We start from the raw sequence: 24,103 nt of genomic DNA on the forward strand, positions 1-24,103 counted from the left end.
CTGTAGTGACGGAGCCGTGTGTTTCCTGAACACTGTAGTGACGGAGCTGTGTATTTCCTGAACACTGCAATGACAGAGCCGTGTGTTTCCTGAACACTGTAGTGACGGAGCCGTGTGTTTCCTGAACACTGTAGTGATGGAGCCTTGTGTTTCCTGAACACTTTAGTGACGGAGCTGTGTGTTTCCTGAATACTGTAGTGACAGAGCCGTGTGTTTCCTGAACACTGTAGTGACGGAGCCGTGTGTTTCCTGAACACTGTAGTGACAGAGCCCTGTGTTTCCTGAACACTATAGTGACGGAGCCGTGTGTTTCCTGAACACTGTAGTGATGGAGCCTTGTGTTTCCTGAACACTGTAGTGACAGAGCCCTGTGTTTCCTGAATACTGTAGTGACGGAGCCGTGTGTTTCCTGAACACTGTAGTGACGGAGCCGTGTGTTTCCTGAACACTGCAATGACAGAGCCGTGTGTTTCCTGAACACTGCAGTGATGGATCCTTGTGTTTCCTGAACACTGTAGTGACGGAGCCATGTGTTTCCTGAACACAGTAGTGACAGAGTCGTGTGTTTCCTGAACACTGTAGTGACGGAGCCGTGTGTTTCCTGAACACTGTAGTGACAGAGTCGTGTGTTTCCTGAACACTGTAATGACGGAGCCTTGTGTTTCCTGAACACTGCAGTGACGGAGCCTTGTGTTTCCTGAACACAGTAGAGACGGAGCCGTGTGTTTCCTGAATACTGTAGTGACAGAGTCGTGCGTTTCCTGAACACTGTAGTGACGGAGCCCTGTGTTTCCTGAACACTGTAGTGAAGTAGCCGTGTGTTCCCTGAACACAGTAGTGACGGAGCCGTGTGTTTCCTGAACACTGTAGTGACGGAGCCGTGTGTTTCCTGAATACTGTAGTGACAGAGCCGTGTGTTCCTGAACACAGTAGTGACGGAGTTGTGTGTTTCCTGAACACTGTAGTGACGGAGCCGTGTGTTTCCTGAACTCTGCATTGACAAACCTGTGCGATTCCTGAATACTGTAGTGACGGAGCCGTGTGTTCCTTGTATATTGTAGTGACGGAGCCGTGTGATCCCTGAACACAGTAGTCACGGAGCCGTGTGTTTCCTGAACAATATAGTGACGGAGCCGTGTTTTGCCTGAACACTGTGGTGCGGAGCTGTGTGTTCCCTGGGCACTATTGATGGAGCCGTGTGTTTCCTGAGCACTGTAGTGACAGAGTTGTTTGTTCGCTGAACACTGTAGTGACGGAGCCGTGTGTTTCCTGAACACTGCAGTGATGGAGCCTTGTGTTTCCTGAACACTGTAGTGACAGAGTTGTTTGTTCGCTGAACACTGTAGTGACGGAGCCGTGTGTTTCCTGAACACTGCAGTGATGGAGCATGGTGTTTCCTGAACACTGTAGTGACAGAGCCCTGTGTTTCCTGAATACTGTAGTGACGGAGCCGTGTGTTTCCTGAACACTTTAGTGACGGAGCCGTGTGTTTCCTGAACACTGCAATGACAGAGCCGTGTGTTTCCTGAACACTGTAGTGACGGAGCCGTGTGTTTCCTGAACACTGTAGTGATGGAGCCTTGTGTTTCCTGAACACTTTAGTGACGGAGCTGTGTGTTTCCTGAATACTGTAGTGACAGAGCCGTGTGTTTCCTGAACACTGTAGTGACGGAGCCGTGTGTTTCCTGAACACTGTAGTGACAGAGCCCTGTGTTTCCTGAACACTATAGTGACGGAGCCGTGTGTTTCCTGAACACTGTAGTGATGGAGCCTTGTGTTTCCTGAACACTGTAGTGACAGAGCCCTGTGTTTCCTGAATACTGTAGTGACGGAGCCGTGTGTTTCCTGAACACTGTAGTGACGGAGCCGTGTGTTTCCTGAACACTGCAATGACAGAGCCGTGTGTTTCCTGAACACTGCAGTGATGGAGCCTTGTGTTTCCTGAACACTGTAGTGACGGAGCCATGTGTTTCCTGAACACAGTAGTGACAGAGTCGTGTGTTTCCTGAACACTGTAGTGACGGAGCCGTGTGTTTCCTGAACACTGTAGTGACAGAGTCGTGTGTTTCCTGAACACTGTAATGACGGAGCCTTGTGTTTCCTGAACACTGCAGTGACGGAGCCTTGTGTTTCCTGAACACAGTAGAGACGGAGCCGTGTGTTTCCTGAATACTGTAGTGACAGAGTCGTGCGTTTCCTGAACACTGTAGTGACGGAGCCCTGTGTTTCCTGAACAATGTAGTGAAGTAGCCGTGTGTTCCCTGAACACAGTAGTGACGGAGCCGTGTGTTTCCTGAACACTGTAGTGACGGAGCCGTGTGTTTCCTGAATACTGTAGTGACAGAGCCGTGTGTTCCTGAACACAGTAGTGACGGAGTTGTGTGTTTCCTGAACACTGTAGTGACGGAGCCGTGTGTTTCCTGAACTCTGCATTGACAAACCTGTACGATTCCTGAATACTGTAGTGACGGAGCCGTGTGTTCCTTGTATATTGTAGTGACGGAGCCGTGTGATCCCTGAACACAGTAGTCACGGAGCCGTGTGTTTCCTGAACAATGTAGTGACGGAGCCGTGTTTTGCCTGAACACTGTGGTGCGGAGCTGTGTGTTCCCTGGGCACTATTGATGGAGCCGTGTGTTTCCTGAGCACTGTAATGACGGAGCCGTGTGTTTCCTGAACACTGTTGTGACAGAGTTGTTTGTTCGCTGAACACTGTAGTGACAGAGCCGTGCATTTCCAGAACACTGTGGTGACGGAGTCTTGTGTTTCCTGAACACTGTAGTGATGGAGCCTTATGTTTCCTGAACACTGTAGTGATGGAGCCTTGTGTTTCCTGAACACTGTAGTGACAGAGCCCTGTGTTTCCTGAATACTGTAGTGACGGAGCCGTGTGTTTCCTGAACACTGTAGTGACGGAGCCGTGTGTTTCCTGAACACTGCAATGACAGAGCCGTGTGTTTCCTGAACACTGCAGTGATGGAGCCTTGTGTTTCCTGAACACTGTAGTGACGGAGCCATGTGTTTCCTGAACACAGTAGTGACAGAGTCGTGTGTTTCCTGAACACTGTAGTGACGGAGCCGTGTGTTTCCTGAACACTGTAGTGACAGAGTCGTGTGTTTCCTGAACACTGTAATGACGGAGCCTTGTGTTTCCTGAACACTGCAGTGACGGAGCCTTGTGTTTCCTGAACACAGTAGAGACGGAGCCGTGTGTTTCCTGAATACTGTAGTGACAGAGTCGTGCGTTTCCTGAACACTGTAGTGACGGAGCCCTGTGTTTCCTGAACAATGTAGTGAAGTAGCCGTGTGTTCCCTGAACACAGTAGTGACGGAGCCGTGTGTTTCCTGAACACTGTAGTGACGGAGCCGTGTGTTTTCTGAATACTGTAGTGACAGAGCCGTGTGTTCCTGAACACAGTAGTGACGGAGTTGTGTGTTTCCTGAACACTGTAGTGACGGAGCCGTGTGTTTCCTGAACTCTGCATTGACAAACCTGTACGATTCCTGAATACTGTAGTGACGGAGCCGTGTGTTCCTTGTATATTGTAGTGACGGAGCCGTGTGATCCCTGAACACAGTAGTCACGGAGCCGTGTGTTTCCTGAACAATGTAGTGACGGAGCCGTGTTTTGCCTGAACACTGTGGTGCGGAGCTGTGTGTTCCCTGGGCACTATTGATGGAGCCGTGTGTTTCCTGAGCACTGTAATGACGGAGCCGTGTGTTTCCTGAACACTGTAGTGACAGAGTTGTTTGTTCGCTGAACACTGTAGTGACAGAGCCGTGCATTTCCAGAACACTGTGGTGACGGAGTCTTGTGTTTCCTGAACACTGTAGTGATGGAGCCTTATGTTTCCTGAACACTGTAGTGACGGAGCCGTGTGTTTCCTGAACACAGTAGTGACGGAGTTGTGTGTTTCCTGAACACTGTAGTGACGGAGTCGTGTGTTTTCTGAACTCTGCATTGACAAACCTGTGCGATTCCTGAATCTTGTAGTGACGGAGCCGTGTGTTCCTTGTATATTGTAGTGACGGAGCCGTGTGATCCCTGAACACTGTAGTGACGGAGCCGTGTGTTTCCTGAACACAGTAGTGACGGAGCAGTGTGTTTCCTGAGCACTGTAATGACGGAGCCATGTGTTTCCTGAACACTGTAGTGACAGAGTTGTTTGTTCGCTGAACACTGTAGTGACAGAGCCGTGCATTTCCAGAACACTGTAGTGACGGAGCCTTGTGTTTCCTGAACACTGTAGTGATGGAGCCTTGTGTTTCCTGAACACTGTAGTGACGGAGCCGTGTGTTTCCTGAACACAGTAGTGACGGAGTTGTGTGTTTCCTGAACACTGCATTGACAAACCTGTGCGATTCCTGAATCTTGTAGTGACGGAGCCGTGTGTTCCTTGTATATTGTAGTGACGGAGCCGTGTGTTTCCTGAACACAGTAGTGACGGAGTTGTGTGATCCCTGAACACAGTAGTGACGGAGCCGTGTGTTTCCTGAACACAGTAGTGACGGAGTTGTGTGATCCCTGAACACAGTAGTGACGGAGCCGTGTGTTTCCTGAACTTTGCATTGACAAACCTGTACGATTCCTGAATACCATAAGACATAGGAGCGGAAGTGAGGCCATTCGGCCCATCGAGTCCACTCCACCATTCAATCATGGCTGATTTCAACTCCATTTACCCGCTCTCTCTCCATAGCCCTTAATTCCTCGAGAAATCAAGAATTTATCAACTTCTGTCTTAAAGACACTCAACGTCCCGACCTCCATCGCCCTCTGTGGCAATGAATTCCACAGACCCACCACTCTCTGGCTGAAGAAATGTCTCCTCATCTCTGTTCTAAAGTGACTCCCTTTTATTCTAATGCTGTGCCCCCGGGTCCTAGTCTCCCCTGCTAATGGAAACAACTTCCCTACGTCCACCCTATCTAAGCCATTCATTATCTTGTAAGTTTCTATTAGATCTCCCCTCAATCTCCTAAACTCCAATGAATATAATCCCAGGATCCTCAGACGTTCATCGTATGTTAGGCCTACCATACCTGGGATCATCCATGTGAATCTCCGCTGGGCCCGCTCCAGTGCCAGTATGTCCTTCCTGAGGTGTGGGGCCCAAAATTGCTCACAGTATTCTAAATGGGGCCTAGCTAATGCCTTATAAAGCTTCAGAAGTACATCCCTGCGTTTATATTCCAAGCCTCTTGAGATAAATGACAACATTGCATTTGCTTTCTTAATTACGGACTCAACCTGCAAGTTTACCTTTAGAGAATCCTGGTCTAGGACTCCCAAGTCCCTTTGCACTTCAGCATTATGGATTTTGTCACCGTTTAGAAAATAGTCCATGCCTCTATTCTTTTTTCCAAAGTGCAAGACCTCGCACTTGCCCACGTTGAATTTCATCAGCCATTTATTGGACCACTCTCCTAAACTGTCTAAATCTTTCTGCAGCCTCCCCACCTCCTCAATACTACCTGCCCCTCCACCTATCTTTGTATCATCGGCAAACTTAGCCAGAATGCCACCTGTCCCGTCATCTAGATCGTTAATATATAAAGAGAACAGCTGTGGCCCCAAAACTGAACCCTGCGGGACACCACTCGTCACCGGTTGCCATTCCGAAAAAGAACCTTTTATCCCAACTCTCTGCCTTCTGCCTGACAGCCAATCGTCAATCCATGTTAGTACCTTGCTTCGAATACCATGGGCCCTTATTTTACTCAGCAGTCTCCCGTGAGGCACCTTATCAAAGGCCTTTTGGAAGTCAAGATAGATTACATCAATTGGCTCTCCTTGGTCTAACCTATTTGTTATCTCTTCAAAGAACTCTAACAGGTTTGTCAGGCACGACCTCCCCTTACTAAATCCATGCTGACTTGTCCTAATCCGACCCTGCACTTCCAAGAATTTAGAAATCTCATCCTTAACGATGGATTCTAGGATCTTGCCAACAACCGAGGTTAGGCTAATTGGCCTATAATTTTCCATCTTTTTCCTTGTTCCCTTCTTGAACAGGGGGGTTACAACAGCGATTTTCCAATCCTCTGGGACTTTCCCTGACTCCAGTGACTTTTGAAAGATCATAACTAACGCCGCCACTATTTCTTCAGCTATCTCCTTTAGAACTTTAGGATGTAGCCCATCTGGGCCCGGAGATTTATCAATTTTTAGACCTCTTAGTTTCTCTAGCACTTTCTCCTTTGTGATGGCTACCATATTCAACTCTGCCCCCTGACTCTCCTGAATTGTTGGGATATTACTCATGTCTTCCACTGTGAAGACTGACGCAAAGTACTTATTTAGTTCCTCAGCTATTTCCTTCACTAGATTACCAGCGTCATTTTGGAGCGGCCCAATTTGTTTTTAATGTATTTAAATAAACTTTTACTATCATTCCTAATGTCACTGGCTCGCCTACCTTCATATTTGATCCTCTCTTTCCTTATTTCTCTCTTTGTTATCCTCTGTTTGTTTTTGTAGCCTTCCCAATCTTTTGACTTCCCACTACTCTTTGCCACATTACAGGCTTTCTCTTTTGCTTTGATGCATTCCCTAACTTCCTTTGTCAGCCATGGCTGCCTAATCCCCCCCTCTGATAACCTTTCTTTTCTTTGGGATGAACCTCTGTACTGTGTCCTCAATTACTCCCAGAAACACCTGCCATTGCTGTTCTACTGTCTTTCCCACTAGGCTCTGCTCCCAGTCAATTTTCATCAGTTCCTCCCTCATGCCCCTGTAGTTACCTTTATTTAACTGTAACACCTTTACATCTGATTCTACCTTCTTTCGTTCAAATTGCAGATTGAATTCTACCATATTATGATCACTGCCTGCAAAGTGTTCCGTTACTTAAAGATCTTTAAAGTAGTGACGGAGCCGTGTGTTCCCTGAACACAGTAGTCACGGAGCCGTATGTTTCCTGGACACAGTAGTGATGGAGCCATATGTTTCCTGGACACAGTAGTGATGGAGCCATGTTTTTGCTGAACACTGTGGTGACGGAGCTGTGTGTTTCCTGAGCAGTGTAATTACGGAGCCTGGTGTTTCTAAACTCTGCACTGTCCGAACCATGTGTTCCCAGAACACTGTAGTGATGGAGCCGTCTGTTTCTTGAACACTGTAGTGAAGTAGCCGCGTGTTTCCTGAATACTGCAGTGACGGAGCCTTGTGTTTCCTGAACACTGTGGTGACAGTCGTGAATTTACTCAACACTGTAGCATCGGAGCCGTGTGTTTCCTGAACACTGTAGTGAAGTAGCCGCCTGTCTCCTGAATACTGCAGTGACAGCGCCGTGTTTCCCCTGAATACTGTAGTGCCGGAGCCATGTGTTTCTTGAATACTGTAGCAATGGAGCCGTGTGTTTCCTGAACACTGTAATGAAGTTCTGGTGAATGTATTATGGTAACCATTCACCACTGTACTACATTGTATTATGCTGTTGCCCATGTGGGCTCCACCTATGGACCATTGTACTGTATTACACCGATTGTATCATGTTGGTGTCCTTATGGGCTCCGCCCCTGGCTCCACCCCTTGAGGGGAGGTATATAGAGCAGCTGCCTTGTAGGCGGCTCTCAGTGCAGAGCAGTCGCAGGCAGGCACTGTTCTAGTTGATTAAAGCCACTGTTCACTTCAACTCTCAGTCTCGTGTGAATTGTTGGTCGCATCAATTTAATCAGCTACAACATCACAATGGAAGCAGCCCTCAACCTGACCGACTGGAACTCGACCCACAGGCCGCAGAAGCCAAAGGGATTTTTTCACACTGGTTCCGATGTTTCGAGGCCTACCTCGCCCTCGCCCTCCGTCACTGACGAACAGAAGCTGAACCTCCTCCACGCCCAGGTGAGCCATCGAATCTCCGTGCAAATCGAGGAAGCGACCACATACGCAGACATGCTCGCGATCCTGAAGCGGCAATACGTGAGGCCGGTGAATGAACTGTTCGTGCGGCATCTCCTCACCACTCGCCGCCAATGCCCCGGGGAATCGCTGGGGGAGTACCTACGTGACCATAAAGTCCTAGCGCGAAGCTGCAACTACAAGGCCGTCACGGCCTCCCAACAGATGGAACTCGCCATCCGGGACACCTACGTGGCTGGAGTCCGGTCCAACTACATCAGACAGCACCTGCTCGAGAAGGGCACCCTCGACCTAGAAGAGACGGTTAAACTAGCCACCTCCCTAGAAGTAGCGTTCCAGAGCATCAACGCTTTCCCCTCCGATCATGCGACCCCCTCGTGGACTCCCGACCAGAGAGTACCCCAGGCCTGTGCCGCGCGGCTGCCCGCCCATCCTGGGGGGCTGTCCTGTTACTTTTGCGGTCAGAGCCAGCACTCCAGGCAGTGTCGCCTGGCTCGGAATGCGAACTGTAGTGACTGCGGCAAGAAAGGACACTTTGCCAAAGCTTGCTTGGCCAGATCCAAGTCCTCCAAACCACAGGCCCGACTCTGAGACTCACTGGCCCGCAGCCCCGACAGCGTGGCTGCGTGCCTGCTGGCTCCGCCGCCTTCAGGGGCATCACCCGCCTCGTGCTGTCCATGGGGGCAGCTATCGTCGACTCTACACAACACGCGCGACTCACGGGGGCCGACATCTTGGCCGCCGTCACCCACACGGCCCGCCATGTGCGACTCATGGGGGCCGCCATCTTGGCCGCCATCTTCAACACCGCCCGACACATGCGACCGACGGGGACATCTTGGGACCACCCCACCACCTCTGACCACGCCGGCTACCCGCAACGCGGCATGTTCACCCTTGACCAGTTACACCCAAAGCACCTCAGGAACTCCATGATGACCGTCCTGGTCAATGGGCACGAAATGCCCTGCCTGTTTGACTCCGGGAGCACGGAGAGCTTTGTTCACCCAGACACGGTAAGGCGCTGTTCTCTCCAAAGCTCCTCATCATTTCAAACAATTTCCCTCGTTTCCGGATCGCACCCAGTGCAGATCTGGGGGTACACTGTCGCGAACCTCACGATACAGGGCGTCGAATATGCAAACTTTAAACTATATGTACTCCCTGATCTCTGCGCTCCTCTTCTGTTGGGACTGGACTTCCAGTGCAACCTCAGGAGCCTGACTCTAAAGTTTGGCAGGCCCCTACCCTCCCTCGCGGTTTGTAGCCTCGCAGCCCTTAAGGTCGACCCTCCCCCGCTATTCGCGAATCTCACCGCCGACTGTAAACCCGTCGCCACCAGGAGCAGGCGGTACAGTATCCAGGACAGGACTTTGATCAAGTCTGAGGTCCAGAGGCTCTTGCGGGAAGGGATCATCGAGGTCAGTAACAGCCCCTGGAGGGTCCAGGTGGTGGTCGGCAGGACCGGGGAAAAGAACCAGATGGTTGTAGATTACAGCCAAACCTTAAACCGGTATACGCACCTTGATGCGTACCCCCTCCCCCGGATAGTAGACATGGTTAATCAGGTTGCACACTACCGGGTGTGATCTGAAGTCCGCATACCACCAGCTCCCATTCCGCCAGGAGGACCGCCACTACATGGCCTTTGAGGCAGACGGCCACCTCTTCCCCTTCCTCCGTGTCCCCTACTGCGTCACCAATGGGGTCTCGGTCTTCCAAAGAACGATGGACTGAATGGTGGACCAGAAAGGGCTGCAGGCCACATTTCCGTACTTGGACAACGTCACCATCTGCGGCCACGATCAGCAGGACCACGATGCCAACCTCCAGATGTTTCTCCAAACTGCCGAAGCCCTCAACCTCACTTATAACAAGGAGAAATGCGTTTTACGCACAACCAGACTAGCCATCCTCGGCTATGTCATGGAAAACGGAGTTCGAGGGCCCGACCCCAACCGTATGCACCCCCGCCTGCAACTCCCCCTCCCCAACTGTCCCAAGGCCCTGAAAAGATGCCTCGGGTTCTTTTCCTATTATGCCCAGTGGGTCCCCAACTATGCGGACAAAGCCGGCCCACTGATCAAAGCTACCATCTCCCCACTGGTGGCTGAGGCCCGCCAGGCCTTCAGCCGCATCAAGGCAGATATTGCCAAAGCTGCGATGCGTGTGGTGGCAAGTCCATCCCCTTCCAGGTGGAGAGAGACGCATAAGAGGTCGCTCTCGCCGCCACCCTTAACCAGGCAGGCAGTACTCTCCCGTACCCTCAACGCCTTTGAAATTCGACACTCCTCAGTTGAAAAAGAAGTCCAAGCCATCGTGGAAGCTGTACGGCACTGGAGGCATTACCTTGCTGGTAGGAGGTTTACCCTCGTCACCGACCAACGGTCGGTAGCCTTCATGTTCGACAATACACAGCGTGGCAAGATCAAGAACGATAAAATCTTGAGGTGGAGGATCGAACACTCCACCTATAATTACGATTTAGTGTATCAACCTGGGAAGCTCAACGAGCCCCCAGATGCCCTGTCCTGCGGCACATGCGCCAGGGTGCAAGATGACCGACTCCGGGCCATCCACGATGACCTCTACCACCCGGGGGTCACCCGGCTTATCCACTACATCAAGGCCGGCAACCTGCCCTACTCCACCGAGGAGGTCAGAGCCATGACCAGGGACTGCCAAATCTGCGCGGAGTGTAAGCTGCACTTCTATCGACCAGAGAAGGCCCACTTGGTGAAGGTATGCCGGCCCTTTGAGCGCTTCAGTATCGACTTCAAAGGGCCCCTCCCCTCTACCAACCGCAACACATATTTCCTCAATGTCGTTGACGAGTACTCCCGCGGAGCCGTGTGTTTGCTGAACACTCGTTGCACTCCTCATCCGATGAGCCATAAACTGGACCCATCAGAGTATTACATATCCCAGTACTCATGCACCTTTTGCCCGTCAGATCGGGTGGGGAAGGACAATAAATTCCACCTCGAGCGGGAGGCACCAAATGTGCAGCCACTCACTCCATGCCGGCCACCGTATGTCAGAAGTTCTGTCATATCAGGAGATGGACCCATAGGACTCCTGCACAACCTCGTGCTTTTATTGTCTGGCAGTTTTTATCAAGTCACAGAGGATCCACACTGAGTTGTATTGAAGAAATGTTGGTTTATTTACAAGGCTATTGTCATAACCTGGGGTTAAGCAGGCCATGGGACACAAATGGAACCTTAAGCAGGTCATGGTACACTTATGAGACTGGGGGATTGATAGTCCCAAAGGGGAAGATACACTCCACCACTGAGGGTCAGGGCGCCCTTCTGCACCCTGTACAAAACCAGAGGGCAATGAACTGTGGGCTGCTCCTGTTTTAGAGTAACTGCTCTGTACTCTTGTTCCAGAACAAAGAAAAGTGTAGCACAGGAACAGGCCCTTCGATGCCCTAACTAAAATAAAACACTTCTGCCCTTACTCAGTCCGTATCCCTCTATTACCTCCCTATTCATGTACCCATCCAGATGCCTATTGAATGTTGCTAATGTGTCGGCTTCCACCACATCCTCTGGCAGCGCGTTCCAGACACCCACCACTCTCTTTGTGAAAAAGTTACCCCGCATAGCTCCCTTAAACTTTCCCCCTCTCACCTTGAACCTGTAACCCCTTGTAATTGACACTTCCACCCTTGGAAAAAGCCTTTGATTACCCATGCTGTCTATGCCTCTCATAATAGTAACTCAAAACATTCATTAACGAAACAACACTTGAACACACATAATTACATTTACAGTTAAAATTGGGCTCACAGACCACGGGCGGGATTCTCCGCAATCGGCGCGATGTCCGCTGACCAGCGCCAAAAACGGCGCGAATCAGTTTGGCATCGCGCCGCCCCAAAGGTGCAGAAGTCTCCGCATCTTGAGGAGCCGAGCCCTCACTTGAGGGGCTAGGCCCCCGCCGGACTGATTTCCGCCCCGCCAGCTGGCGGGAAAGGCCTTTGGTGCCCCGCCAGCTGGTGCAAAACTGACTTTGCCGGGCGGTGCATGCGCGGGAGCGTCAGCGGCCGCTCACGGCATCCCCGCGCATGCGCAGTGGAGGGGGTCTCTTCCGCCTCCGCCATGGTGGAGACCATGGCGAAGGCGGAAGGAAAAGAGTGCCCCCACGGCACAGGCCTGCCCGCAGAACGGTGGGCCCCGATCGCGGGCCAGGCCACCGTGGGGGCACCCCCCGGGGCCAGATCACCACGCGACCACCAGGACCCCGGAGCCCGCCCGCGCCGCCTTGTCCCGCCGGTAAGAGAGGTGGTTTGATTCGCGCCGACGGGACAGGCATTCCAGCAGCGGGACTTCGGCCCATCCGGGCCGGAGAATCGCCGGGGGGGCCCGCCAACCGGCGCAGCGCGATTCCCGCCCCCGCCGAATATCCGGTGCCGGAGAATTTGGCAACCAGCGGGGGCGGGATTCACGCCAGCCCCCGGCGATTCTCCGACCCGGCGGGGCGGTTGGAGAATCCCGCCCCACATTCCCCTCAAAAAGACTTCTCTGTGATACAACTCATAAATAAACTCCTCTTCAGGCAACAGTCTCTATAAACATTCCAGTGGTATTACCACAAGACCTCCACTGTTGCAATCGGGTAGATATGTCACAGGGCTTCTCTCTCTTTGCTTCTCACACACACAGTGGAGAATTCCAAAAGATTTTGAGCAAATCTCTAGGGTGGGATTCTCCGTCCAGTGAAGCCAGAATCACGAAACGCGATTGGGCGGAGAATCGAGTGAGCCGGGAATCGTGGCCAACTCCGGGCACTCGATAGAATGACATGCTGCGATGCCTTGACAGCGGCGTCAATGCATTCTACTCCGCACATACAATAAACACCATTGGCAGATCATTAACGGGCCCGACCCGGTATTCTCCAGGACCTCCGCAATGGTCCTCCTCTGTCAGGAGGAAATAACGATGGTGAGTTTCACTTGTGGTTTTAAAAATTGGGAAAAGGGGCTGTGGCTGCTGATTGAGAGAGAAGGTAGGACATGTTCCCACAGGCATGACTGTGGGCTGCCGGCAGGGCTGGCTGTGGGGGGGCGGGGGGGGGGGGGGGGGGGGGCTGCCAGGGCCAAGGACCTAGGTGTCCAGGCACGAACCGCCATAGCCACGGCCTTTAAGGGAACCATCTCGCTGCGCACGTGACTGACCACTCACTGTAGCCCATGGGCAGCACGGTAGCATAGTGGTTAGCACAATTGCTTCACAGCTCCAGGGCCCCAGGTTTGATTCCCGGCTTGGGTCACTGGCTGTGCGGAGTCTGCACATTCTCCTTGTGTGTGCGTGGGTTTCCTCCGAGTGTTGCAGTTTCCTCCCACAGTCCAAAGATGTGCAGGTTAGGTGGATTGGCCATGCTAAATTGCCCTTAGTGTCCAAAATTGCCCTTAGGGGTGGGGTTACTGGGTTATGGGGATAGGGTGGAGGTGTGCGGTTGGGAAGGGTGCTCTTTCCAAGAGCCGGTGCAGACTCGATGGGCCGAATGGCCTCCTTTTGCACTGTAAATTCTAAATTCTATGAATCTATGGTTGCATAAAGTAACACCGGCCATACAGAACACCTCACCCACTACAGGGGGACAGTGTGTGTATCTGCCGGATCATGACGCACCTGGAACCGCGGGAGTATGGGGAAAGACATCCCGCTCCCGTTGGGTGTAAACGTAATGGTCGCCATGATCGTTTTCGCCACGGGGTCCTTGCAGGCTCCAAGTGGAGGCCTGTTTGGGACCTTGCAGACCTCAGTGCAGAGGTGCATCCATGCCATCACAGAGGCCCTGCATGCCTGGTCGGCACAATATATCATATTCAATGTGAAGTGAGCCCACCAGGATGCCAGGGCAGTGAGATTCGCCATCATCGCTGGGATGTCCCAGGTCTAGGAGGCGATTGTGGGATATATGTCCCCCTACGAGCTCCGGCACATGATGGACCAGTCTTCACAAACCGAAAGGGATTCCACTCAATGAACATACAGCTGGTGTGCGACCATGAGCATCATGCACATCTGTACTCGATGCCTGGGCAGTGTGTACAGCGTCTCCATCCTGGCACACTCGTGATGCACCTCCAGGCTCCTGGGCGACAGGGGTCATCCATTACGGTCGTGGCTGATGATGTCAATCCTGAGACCACAGAATGACGCGCATTCCTGCCAGAATAATGCCCATACCGTGACCAGGGGCATGATTGAGTGGTGCATCGGCATCCTAAAGATGATGTTCAAGTGCCTTGACCGCTCTGGAGGGACTCTCCAGTGTAGCGCCAGTCGGGTCTCCCACATCGGTCTAGCCTGCTGCGTCCTCCACAATATCGGGCCCAATGCTGGAGGAAGAGGATGAATGCCAGGCCTTGTGCGATGAGGAGGAAGCGGAGGATGGCCAGCATGGACAGGATGTGGGGCCCAGGCAGGCACAGGAGGCCTCAGCAGGGCTGATGCTCAAATCGCCTCCAGGTTCACCAAATAGGTGGCCTGGCCGACGGCACTGACAACAGGGAAGGGGGGCATCTGAGACACTGTGGTGTTCTAACACCTCCCCTGCAGGAGTCACCGGCACGAGTCCCATCACCTCCTCCTCCCTCAGGGTGCCCGATAGCCCCAGGGATACTTCTCGGGATGGGGGTGCGACCAGAGGAAACTCCTGGGACTCCCCCCACCACCTCCTACTGCTAGTCCCGGAGGTTTCCTCTCGTCCCCACCAGGGTCTCCATACTCGCAGCCTTGGAGCACAGAAAGCGCAGTGTTAGGCAGTCGGAAGCATCACAGGGGGTGGGCAGCTGATGTTTTTTGTGGCCAGGGCACCCGGCCACGGCGGGTGGATGGGTGCTGACGTAGTGTTGGGTGGGCTGCGCGGACACTGCCGGCGGGTGGGGTTCGGCCACCCTCCGGGTGGGGTTAGAGTGGGAGGGTTATGGGTGTGTGGGATGGGGTTGGTGCTGCCACCTGCTCCCAGGTTCAGTGTACGTGGCTGGTAGCAACCTCTTTCCCACCCAGGGAACAGGGTGGAGATGTGGGCTTGGGTAGGGTGCTCTTCCCAAGGGCCGGTGCAGACTTGATGGGCCGTATGGCCTCCTTCAGCACTGTAATTCCTATGAAAACTTAATAACCTTTTTCAAGTTTACTTCTGATGTTTTAGCTCCCTTTTAAAGGGCAGAACTGAAATATAAACCTTTACCTATCACCTGTGCAGATTTCAACCCATGTTGCATTTGCCTGTAGAACATACAACTTGGCCATAACCATTTGAAGTGTCTGCCTTTACACTTAGTTTGTGGAATTGAGAGCAACGGTTGATAAAATTCACTTGCCCACCCTCTCACACTCTCACAAAAATTGCACACACAAACTCAATGCCCTCAAAAATATTAAAATCATAACATTTTCTTCACACATTCCCAAAGTTCACACTATCTGCAAACTTTCAAATTGTGCCCTATATACACGAGTCCAGGTCATTTATATTCATCTCAGAAAACGTTGATGTGGATACTAACCTGATTATAACCCCTCCCCCCATTACTCTTTGCTTTCAGTTTCTTATCCAATTTTGTTTCCACATTGTCACATTCCCTTTTGTTTTCATTTTTCGGCAATTTTATTCTGTGGTACTTTATCAAAAGCCTTTTGAAAACCCATATCCAAAACACCTACCACACTGCTGTCAAAGATCCTCTTACGTCTTCAAAGATCTGAATGACATCAAAATATTTGTCTTTATTAAATCTGCTGACTCTTTGATTTATCTCTACGGGCTGGTTTAGCACACTGGGCTAAATCGCTGGCTTTTAAACGTGACCAAACCAGGCCAGCAGCACAGTTTAATTCCCGTACCAGCTTCCCCGAACAAGACGCCAGAATGTGGCGACTAGGGGCTTTTCACAGGAACTTCATTTGAAGCCTACTTGTGACAATAAGCGATTTTCATTTCATTTCTTACACCTGATTCCCCGATAACATGATAGTGACTGTTGCCAATCTCTGAAGTCTTGAGCAATTTCATTCTAATCTGTATCCTGTAATCAAAATTTAGAACTGAGTTAAATGAGAGGTTGATCACTGATATTATTCCCCTGAATATAACTTATGCCAAGAACGTTTCAATTGAATGAGTCAATCTAAGCAAAGCAAGTGGGGTGAAGACATTCATCAAATTGACCTCCTGTCCCCAATGCAGAGGATTGCCTAATTTCGAGGATTCCCCCAAACTGGGAAATCAGGAATTTCCAAATCAAGCAGATAAACATGTTTTTTTAAAGAAACAAAGTGCATTGGAAGCTTGAACTAAAAACAGAAACTTCTGGGATCCTCAGCTGGTCAGGTAGCTCTATGAATAGAAAAACAAAGAGAATGGGCAGATTCTCCGGGCCGCCAGCCGGATGTTTCTCAGTCGCACACTGTTCGCTGACCACCGATTGTCAATGGGACTTCCCATTGGAACCACCCATGGGGAAATTGAATCGCAATGACCAGAGAATTCCGGTCAATATTTCATGTCTACGATCTTTCATCAGGAAGTTTATCTCTAACAATACTGAATAACTTTGTACTTTCTCATCCCTAGCTATCCTGTTAGACAGTCCAACCCAACCGACCTCCTCACTGTAAGTACAAGCCAGTCTTTGCTCCCTCACTACACATTTTACAGATCTGGAAAGTGATTTGGGAAACTCACTGGAGCTGGGTGTTATATTAGGTGTATCACTAAGGGCGTGACTGAGTCTGGGTCTGGGTCATGAAGGGTCATTAAGGAAACAAATTAGGTGTCAGCCATGGCTTAGTAGCCACTGATCAAATCTGAATCAAAAGGCTGTGAGCTTCACTCCAAGTACAAAATATGAACTGAATGTGTGAAGGCTGCGCTGAGGGAGGGGCTGCAGAAATTAATGCAACAGTGAGGATGGATATTAGCTCTGATGATGTGGAATCTGTAAAGGTAGAACTGGGAAGCACCAAGGGACAAAGTACGTTAAATAGTGTACAGACAGATGCATAACAAGGTCAACTGCACAGGTTCAATTCCCGTTCCGGCTGAGGTTACACATGAAGGTCTCCCGTCTCAATCTTGTCCCTCTCCTGAGGTTGGTGATGCTCAGGTTAAATCGTCACTAGTCAGCTCTCCCTGATAACGGGGAAAAGCAACCTGGGATCATTGTGGACAATGGCGAATTTACTACTTTATAGACCCCCAAACTGTGGTCATGTTGTTGGGAATGGCACGAAACAGAAAATTGCAGAGGCATGCGATAAAGGATCATCTGTAATTATGTTGAATCTGCATATAGATGGGGCAAATCAAATTGGTAACAATACTTTAAATGAGGAACTCCGAGTGAAAACAGGATGATTTTCTGGACCAATATGTTGAGAAACCATCGAGAGAATAGGCCATCCTAGATTAGGTACTGTGTTAAGAGAATTCTTAATATGACAGAATTCTTCATCAAGATGGAGTGACTTAGTTGATTATGAGTCTCTGGTCCTGAATCTAAATAAAGGACACAACGATGGTAGGAGACATGAGTTTGCTAAGATGGATTGGGGACCATAAGACCATAAGATATAGGAGCAGAATTCGGCCACTCGGCCCATCGAGTCTGCTCTGCCATTCAATCATGGCTGATATTTTCTCATCCCCATTCTCCTGCCTTCTCCCCATAACCCCTGACCCCTTATTAATCAAGGACCTATCTATCTCTGTCTTAAAGACACTCAGTGAATTGGCCTCCACAACCTTGTGAGGCAAAGAGTTCCACAGATTCACCACCCTCTGGCTGAAATTCCTCCTCATCTCTGTTTTAAAGGATCGTCCCTTTAATCTGAGATGGTGTCCTCTGGTTCTAGTTTTTCCTACAAGTGGAAACATCCTCTCCACATCCACTCTATCCAGTCCTTGCAGTATCTTGTACATTTCAATAAAATCCCCTCTCATCCTTCTAAACTCCAACGAGTACAGACCCAGAGTCCTCAAACGTTCCTCATACGACAAGTTCTTCATTCCAGGGATCATTCTTGTGAACCTCCTCTGGACCCTTTCCAAGGCCAGCACATCCTTCCTTAGATATGGGGCCCAAAACTGCTCACAATACTCCGAATGGAGTCTGAACAGAGCCTTATACAGCCTCAGAAGTACATCCCTGGTCTTGTATTCTAGCCCTCTTGACATGAATGCTAACATTGCATTTGCCTTCTTAACTGCCGACTGAACCTGCATGTTAACCTTAAGAGAATCATGAACAAGGGGCGTCATTCTCCGACCCCCCACCGGGTCGGAGAATGGCCGTAGGCCGCCGTGAATCCCGCCCCCGCCCCCGCCGAAGTCTCCGGTACCGGAGATTGGGCGGGGGCGGGAATCGGGCCGCGCCGGTTGGCGGGACCCCCCGCTGGATTCTCCGGCCGGGATGGGCCGAAGTCCCGCCCAGGAATTGCCTGTCCCGCCGACGTAAATCAAACCTGGTATTTACCGGCAGGACCAGGCGGCGTGGGCAGGCTCCGGGGACCTGGGGGGGTGCACGGGGCAATCTGACCCTGGGGGGTGCCCCCACGGTGGCCTGGCCCGCGATCGGGGCCCACCAATCCGCGGGCGGGCCTGTGCCGTGGGGGCACTCTTTCCCTTCCGCCTCCGCTACGGCCTCCACCATGGCGGAGGCGGAAGAGACTCTCCCCACTGCGCATGCGCGGGAAACTGACAGCGGCCGCTGACGCTCCCGCGCATGCACCGGGAAACTGACAGCGGCCGCTGACGCTCCCGCGCATGCGCCGCATTTCCGCGCCAGCTGGCGGGGCAACAAACACCATTTCCGCCAGCTGGCGGGGCGGAAATCCCTCCGGCGTCGGCCTAGCCCCTCAATGTTGGGGCTAGGCCGCCAAAGATGCGGAGCATTCCGCACCTTTGGGCCGGCGCGATGCCTGTCTGATTGGCGCCGTCTTTGCCGCCAGTCGGCGGACATCCCGCCGTTGGGGGAGAATTTCGCCCCCGGACTCGCAAGTCCCTTTGTGCTTCTGCTTTCCGAAGCATTTCCCCATTTAGAAAATAGTCTATGCCTAGATTCCTCCTTCCAAAGTGCATAACCTCACACTTTTCCACATTGTATTTCATTTGCCACTTCATTGCCCACTCTCCTAGCTTGTCCAAATCCTTCTGCAGCCCACTTGCTTCCTCAATTCTACCTGCTCCTCTACAGATCTTTGTATCATCTGCAAACTTAGCAACAGTGCCTTCAGTACCTTCTTCCAGATCATTAATGTGTATTGTAAAAAGTTGTGGTCCCAGCACAGATCCCTGAGGCACCACCACTAGTCACCGGCTGCCATCCTGAAAAAGGCCCCTTTATCCCCACTGTCTGCCTTCTGCCAGTCAGCCAACCCTCTATCTTACCCTGAACACCATGAGCTCTTAACTTATTTAACAGTCTCCGATGCGGCACCTTGTCAAAGGCCATCTGGAAATCTAAATAAATCACGTCCACTGTTTCTCCTTTGTCTAACTTGCTTGTTACCTCCTCGTTATTTAAACAGATGACAATGGATAGGTAATGGCAAACATTTAAGGAATGCATGGGGGAACTGTAACAATGATTCATTCCTGTCTGGCTCAAAAATAAAACAGAAAAGGTGGCCAAACCATGGCTTACAAGGGAGATTTGGGATAGTATTAAATTCAAGGAAGAGGCATTGGCCAGAAAGTAGTCCTGAGGATAGGGCGAAGTGTAAAAATCAGCAGAGGACAAAGGGATTGATGAAGAAGGAGAAAATAGACTCCAAGAGTAAGCTTGAGAAGGAACATACAAACTGACTGTAAAAGCTTCTGTGAGTATGTGAAGGGATAAAGATTGGTGAAGGCAATAATAATAATAATAACCTTTTATTGTCACAAGTTTGAAGTTACTGTGAAAATCCCCTAGTCGCCACATTCCGGCGCCTGTTCGGGGAGGCTGGTATGTGAATTGAACCCGTGCTGCTGGCCTTGTTCTGCATCACAAACCAGCTATCTAGCCCACTGAGCTAAACTCAGCCCCTCAATTAGCCGGAGGGTCAGCACCAATGGAGCACTGCACAGAACGAGGGACAGCAGCGAGAGAGCACTACACAGCAAGAGGGATAGCAGCAAGGGAGTGCCCCCTTGTGGTAATGCCACCTCTGGGTTTCCTGATTACCCATTGGTTGTGTCCTGTTGTAATGACCCATTGGCTGTATGTCTGCATGTCATGACATCTCCGGTGCTCCCTTTAGTGGTTACTTAGTTGTAGTGTAACCCCTTGTGTAGATACAGTGATGCATATCACCACAGTGAGCACTGTACGGTTGGAGTGTCAGCACTGAGGGAGCACTGCACAGCAAGAGGGACAGCACCGAGGTATCTATTTATCCCCTTCATAATTTTATGTGTTTCTATAAGATCCCCCCTCATCCTTCTAAATTCCAACGAGTACAGTCCCAGTCTACTTAACCTCTCCTCATAATCCAACCCCTTCAGCTCTGTGATTAACCTAGTGAATCTCCTCTGCACACCCTCCAGCGCCAGTACGTCCTTTCTCAAGTAAGGAGACCAAAACTGAACACAATACTCCAGGTGTGGCCTCACTAACACCTCACTAACACCTTATACAATTGCAGCATAACCTCCCTAGTCTTAAATTCCATCCCTCTAGCAATAAAGGACAAAATTCCATTTCCCTTCTTAATCACCTGTTACACCTGTAGACCAACATTTTGCGACTCATGCACTAGCACACCCAGGTTTCTCTGCACAGCAACATGTTTTAATATTTTATAATTTAAATAATAATCCCTTTTGCTGTTATTCCTAACAAAATGGATAACCTCACATTTGTCAACATTGTATTCCATCTGCCAGACCCTAGCCCATTCACTTAAACTATCCAAATCCCTCTGCAAACTTCCAGTATCCTCTGCACTTTTTGCTTTACCACTCATCTTACTGTCGTCTGCAAACTTGGACACATAGCCCTTAGTCCCCAACTCCAAATCATCTTTGTAAATTGTAAACAATTGTGGGCCCAATACTGATCCCTGAGGGACATCACTAGCTACTGATTGCCAACCAGAGAAACACCCATTAATCCCCACTCTTTGCTTTCTATTAATTAACCAATCCTTTATCCATGCTACTACTTTCCCCTTAATGCAATGCATCTTTATCGTATGCAGCAACCTTTTGTGTGCCACCTTGTCAAAGGCTTTCTGGAAATCCAGATATACCACATCCATTGACCATCAATTAATGTCGTTAAAAAATTCCACTAAATTAGTTAGGCAAGACCTGCCCTTTGTGAACCCATGCTGCGTCTGCCCAATGGGACAATTTCCATCCAGATGCCTCGCTATTTCTTTCTTGATGATAGATTCCAGCATCGTCCCTACTACCGAAGTTAAGCTCACTGGCCTATAATTACCCGCTTTCTGCTTACCTTCTTTTTAAACAGTGGTGTCACTTTTGCTAATTTCCAATCCGCTGGGACCACCCCAGAGTCTAGTGAATTTTGGTAAATTATCACTAGTGCATTTGCAATTTCCCTAGTCATCTCTTTTAGCAGTCTGGGATGCATTCCATCAGGGCCTGGAGACTTGTCTACCTTTAGCCCCATTAGCTTGCCCATCACTACCTCCTTCGTGATAATAATCATCTCAGGGTCCTCACCTGTCATAGCCTGATTTCTATCAGTCACTGGCATGTTATTTGTGTCTTCCACCGTGAAGACCGACCCAAAAAACCTGTTCAGTTCCTCAGCCATTTCCTCATCTCCCATTATTAAATCTCCCTCCTCATCCTCTGAAGGACCAATGCACTGCACTGCAGAACACGGCAGAGTCAGAGGTTCAGCAGCTAGGGAGCACTGCACGGTTGAATGGTTGGCTACAAGTGAGCACTGCACAGCCAGAGGGTCAGCACCGAGGGAGCGCAGCACAGGAAGTGGGACAGTAGCGAGGGAGCGCTGCACAGCAAGGGGGTCAGCACTGAGGGAGCACAGCACAGGAAGTGGGACAGTACCAAGGGAGCACTGCACAGCAAGGGGGTCAGCACTGAGGGAGCACAGCACAGGAAGTGGGGCAGTACCGAGGGAGCGCTGCACAGTAAGGGGGTCAGCACTGAGGGAGCACTTACAGCCGGGTGGTCAGCACCGAGAGAATACTGCACAGCAAGAGGGACAGCACCGAAGTAGCACTGCAGAGTTGAAGTGTCAGCACCAAGGGAGCGCTTCACAGATGGGAGGTCAGCACTGAGGGAGCACTGCACCGTCGGAGTGTCCGCACCAAGGGAGCACTTCACGGATTGGAGGTTAGCACTGAGGGGGCGCTGCACGGTAGGAGTGTCAGCACTGAGGAACACTGCACGGTCGGAGGGTCAGCGCTCAAGGGGCGCTGCACGGCCGGAGGATCAGCACTCAGGGGGCGCTGCACGGTCGGCGGGCGGGTCAGCACTGAGGGAGCACTGCACAGCAAGAGGGACAGTAGCATGGGAGCACTGCACAGCTGGAGGGTCAGCACTCAGGGGGCGCTGCACGGTCGGAGGGTCAGCACTCAGGGAGCACTGCATGGCTAGAGTTAAAGCACTGAGGTAGCACTGCACAGCAAGAGGGACAGCAGCATGGGAGCACTGCACAGCTAGAATTACAGCACTGAGGTAGCACTGGCCCATTGAGTTTTACCACCTTTTCTCCCTTTGTTAATAGGGATGAAGAAAGTACAAAGTCTTTAAGAAACTCACACACCAGGTAAGTAGGTTCAGGAGAATTTCCTATATCATGATTCACACATTAACACTTAGGGGATAAGGGATTATGGGGAGAAGGCAGGAGAATGGGGATGAGAAAAATATCAGCCATGATTGAATGGTGGAGCTGGCTCGATGGGTCGTGTGGCCTAATTCTGCTCCGATGTTGTCATGTGAGTGTCCCTTTAAGAAATGTGTTCTGTTATCACATGGCTTCAGTGATGTCATTGTGTGGGTGGAGCTGGGCTGTGGCACTGGGATTTTAGTTTCGTTTTTGAGCTGGGAGCTGTTTTGTGGCTCTGAGTTTTACTTCGGTTCACACAGTTGGAAGCTGGATTCAGACAAAAGAAGGCTTCTCTGGTCTCTCTCTATCTGCTTGTTAAAAGGTGTCTCCAGATCACTTGATAACTTCAAAGTGATAACTGTTTCTGGAAAGAATTCAAACCTACTGTTTTGAGGTAAAAGGGTGGTCTGGTTTATGGATGTTGTTACTTGAGTGAAACAGTAAAGTTATTAAGGGTTAAACATAGAGTACTATCGCTGTGTGGGGTATTTATGTTGTAGTTGATAAAATATTTACTGTGTGTGTCTATAAAATGTTAACTGAGTTTGTAGAATAAACTTTGTTTTGTTTAAAAGTGCTTCAGGGTTCTGTTAAAATAACACCTGAAAAGTAGGCCCTTGTGTTCCTCACAACCAAAATTAATAAACAGTTGTTGGTCAGATAAACTCCATGATATACTTTGGAGTTTTATAAATCATAGAATTATTTTACAGTGCAGAAGGAAGCCATTCAGCCCATCGAGTCCCGATTGGGACCTGATTGAGGTCTACAAAAGTATGAGAGGTATGGACAGGGTGGGTAGCAACAAGCTTTTTCCAAGAATGGGGGTGTCAATTACAAGGGGTCACGATTTCAAGGTGAGAGGGAGATGTGCGTGGAAAGTTTTTTACGCAGAGGGTGGTGGATGCCTGGAACGCTTTGCCAGCGGAGATCATAAGACCATAAGACATAGGAGTGGAAGTAAGGCCATTCGGCCCATCGAGTCCACTCCACCATTCAATCATGGCTGATTTCAATTCCATTTACCCGCCCTTTCTCCATAGCCCTTAATTCCTCGAGAAATCAAGAATTTTATCAACTTCTGTCTTAAAGTCACTCAACGTCCTGGCCTCCACCGCCCTCTGTGGCAATGAATTCCACAGACCCACCATTCTCTGGCTGAAGAAATTTCTCCTCATCTCTGTTCTAAAGTGACTCCCTTTTATTCTAAGGCTGTGCCCCCGGGTCCTAGTCTCCCCTGCTAATGGAAACAACTTCCCTACGTCCACCCTATCTAAGCCATTCATTATCTTGTAAGTTTCTATTAGATCTCCCCTCAACCTCCTAAACTCCAATGAATATAATCCTAGGATCCTCAGACGTTCATCGTATGTTAGGCCTACAATTCCTGGGATCATCCGTGTGAATCT

The 24,103-nt window shown here is 50.4% G+C and overlaps 1 protein-coding gene across 1 annotated transcript in view; it reads left to right on the top strand.

Moving 5' to 3' along the window:
• The window catches only part of tespa1 (thymocyte expressed, positive selection associated 1), a 298,936-nt gene that overhangs the window by 196,794 nt on the left and 78,039 nt on the right, over nt 1–24,103 (top strand). Inside the window, exons 6-7 of the mRNA XM_072486878.1 lie at nt 16,460–16,499; nt 22,590–22,631. Of these exons, the coding sequence (XP_072342979.1) occupies nt 16,460–16,499; nt 22,590–22,631 (82 nt within the window). The remainder of the gene's footprint in view (nt 1–16,459; nt 16,500–22,589; nt 22,632–24,103) is intronic.

The sequence above is a fragment of the Scyliorhinus torazame genome, chromosome 21 (genome assembly GCF_047496885.1).
Source record: "Scyliorhinus torazame isolate Kashiwa2021f chromosome 21, sScyTor2.1, whole genome shotgun sequence".
Lineage (NCBI taxonomy): Eukaryota > Metazoa > Chordata > Chondrichthyes > Carcharhiniformes > Scyliorhinidae > Scyliorhinus > Scyliorhinus torazame.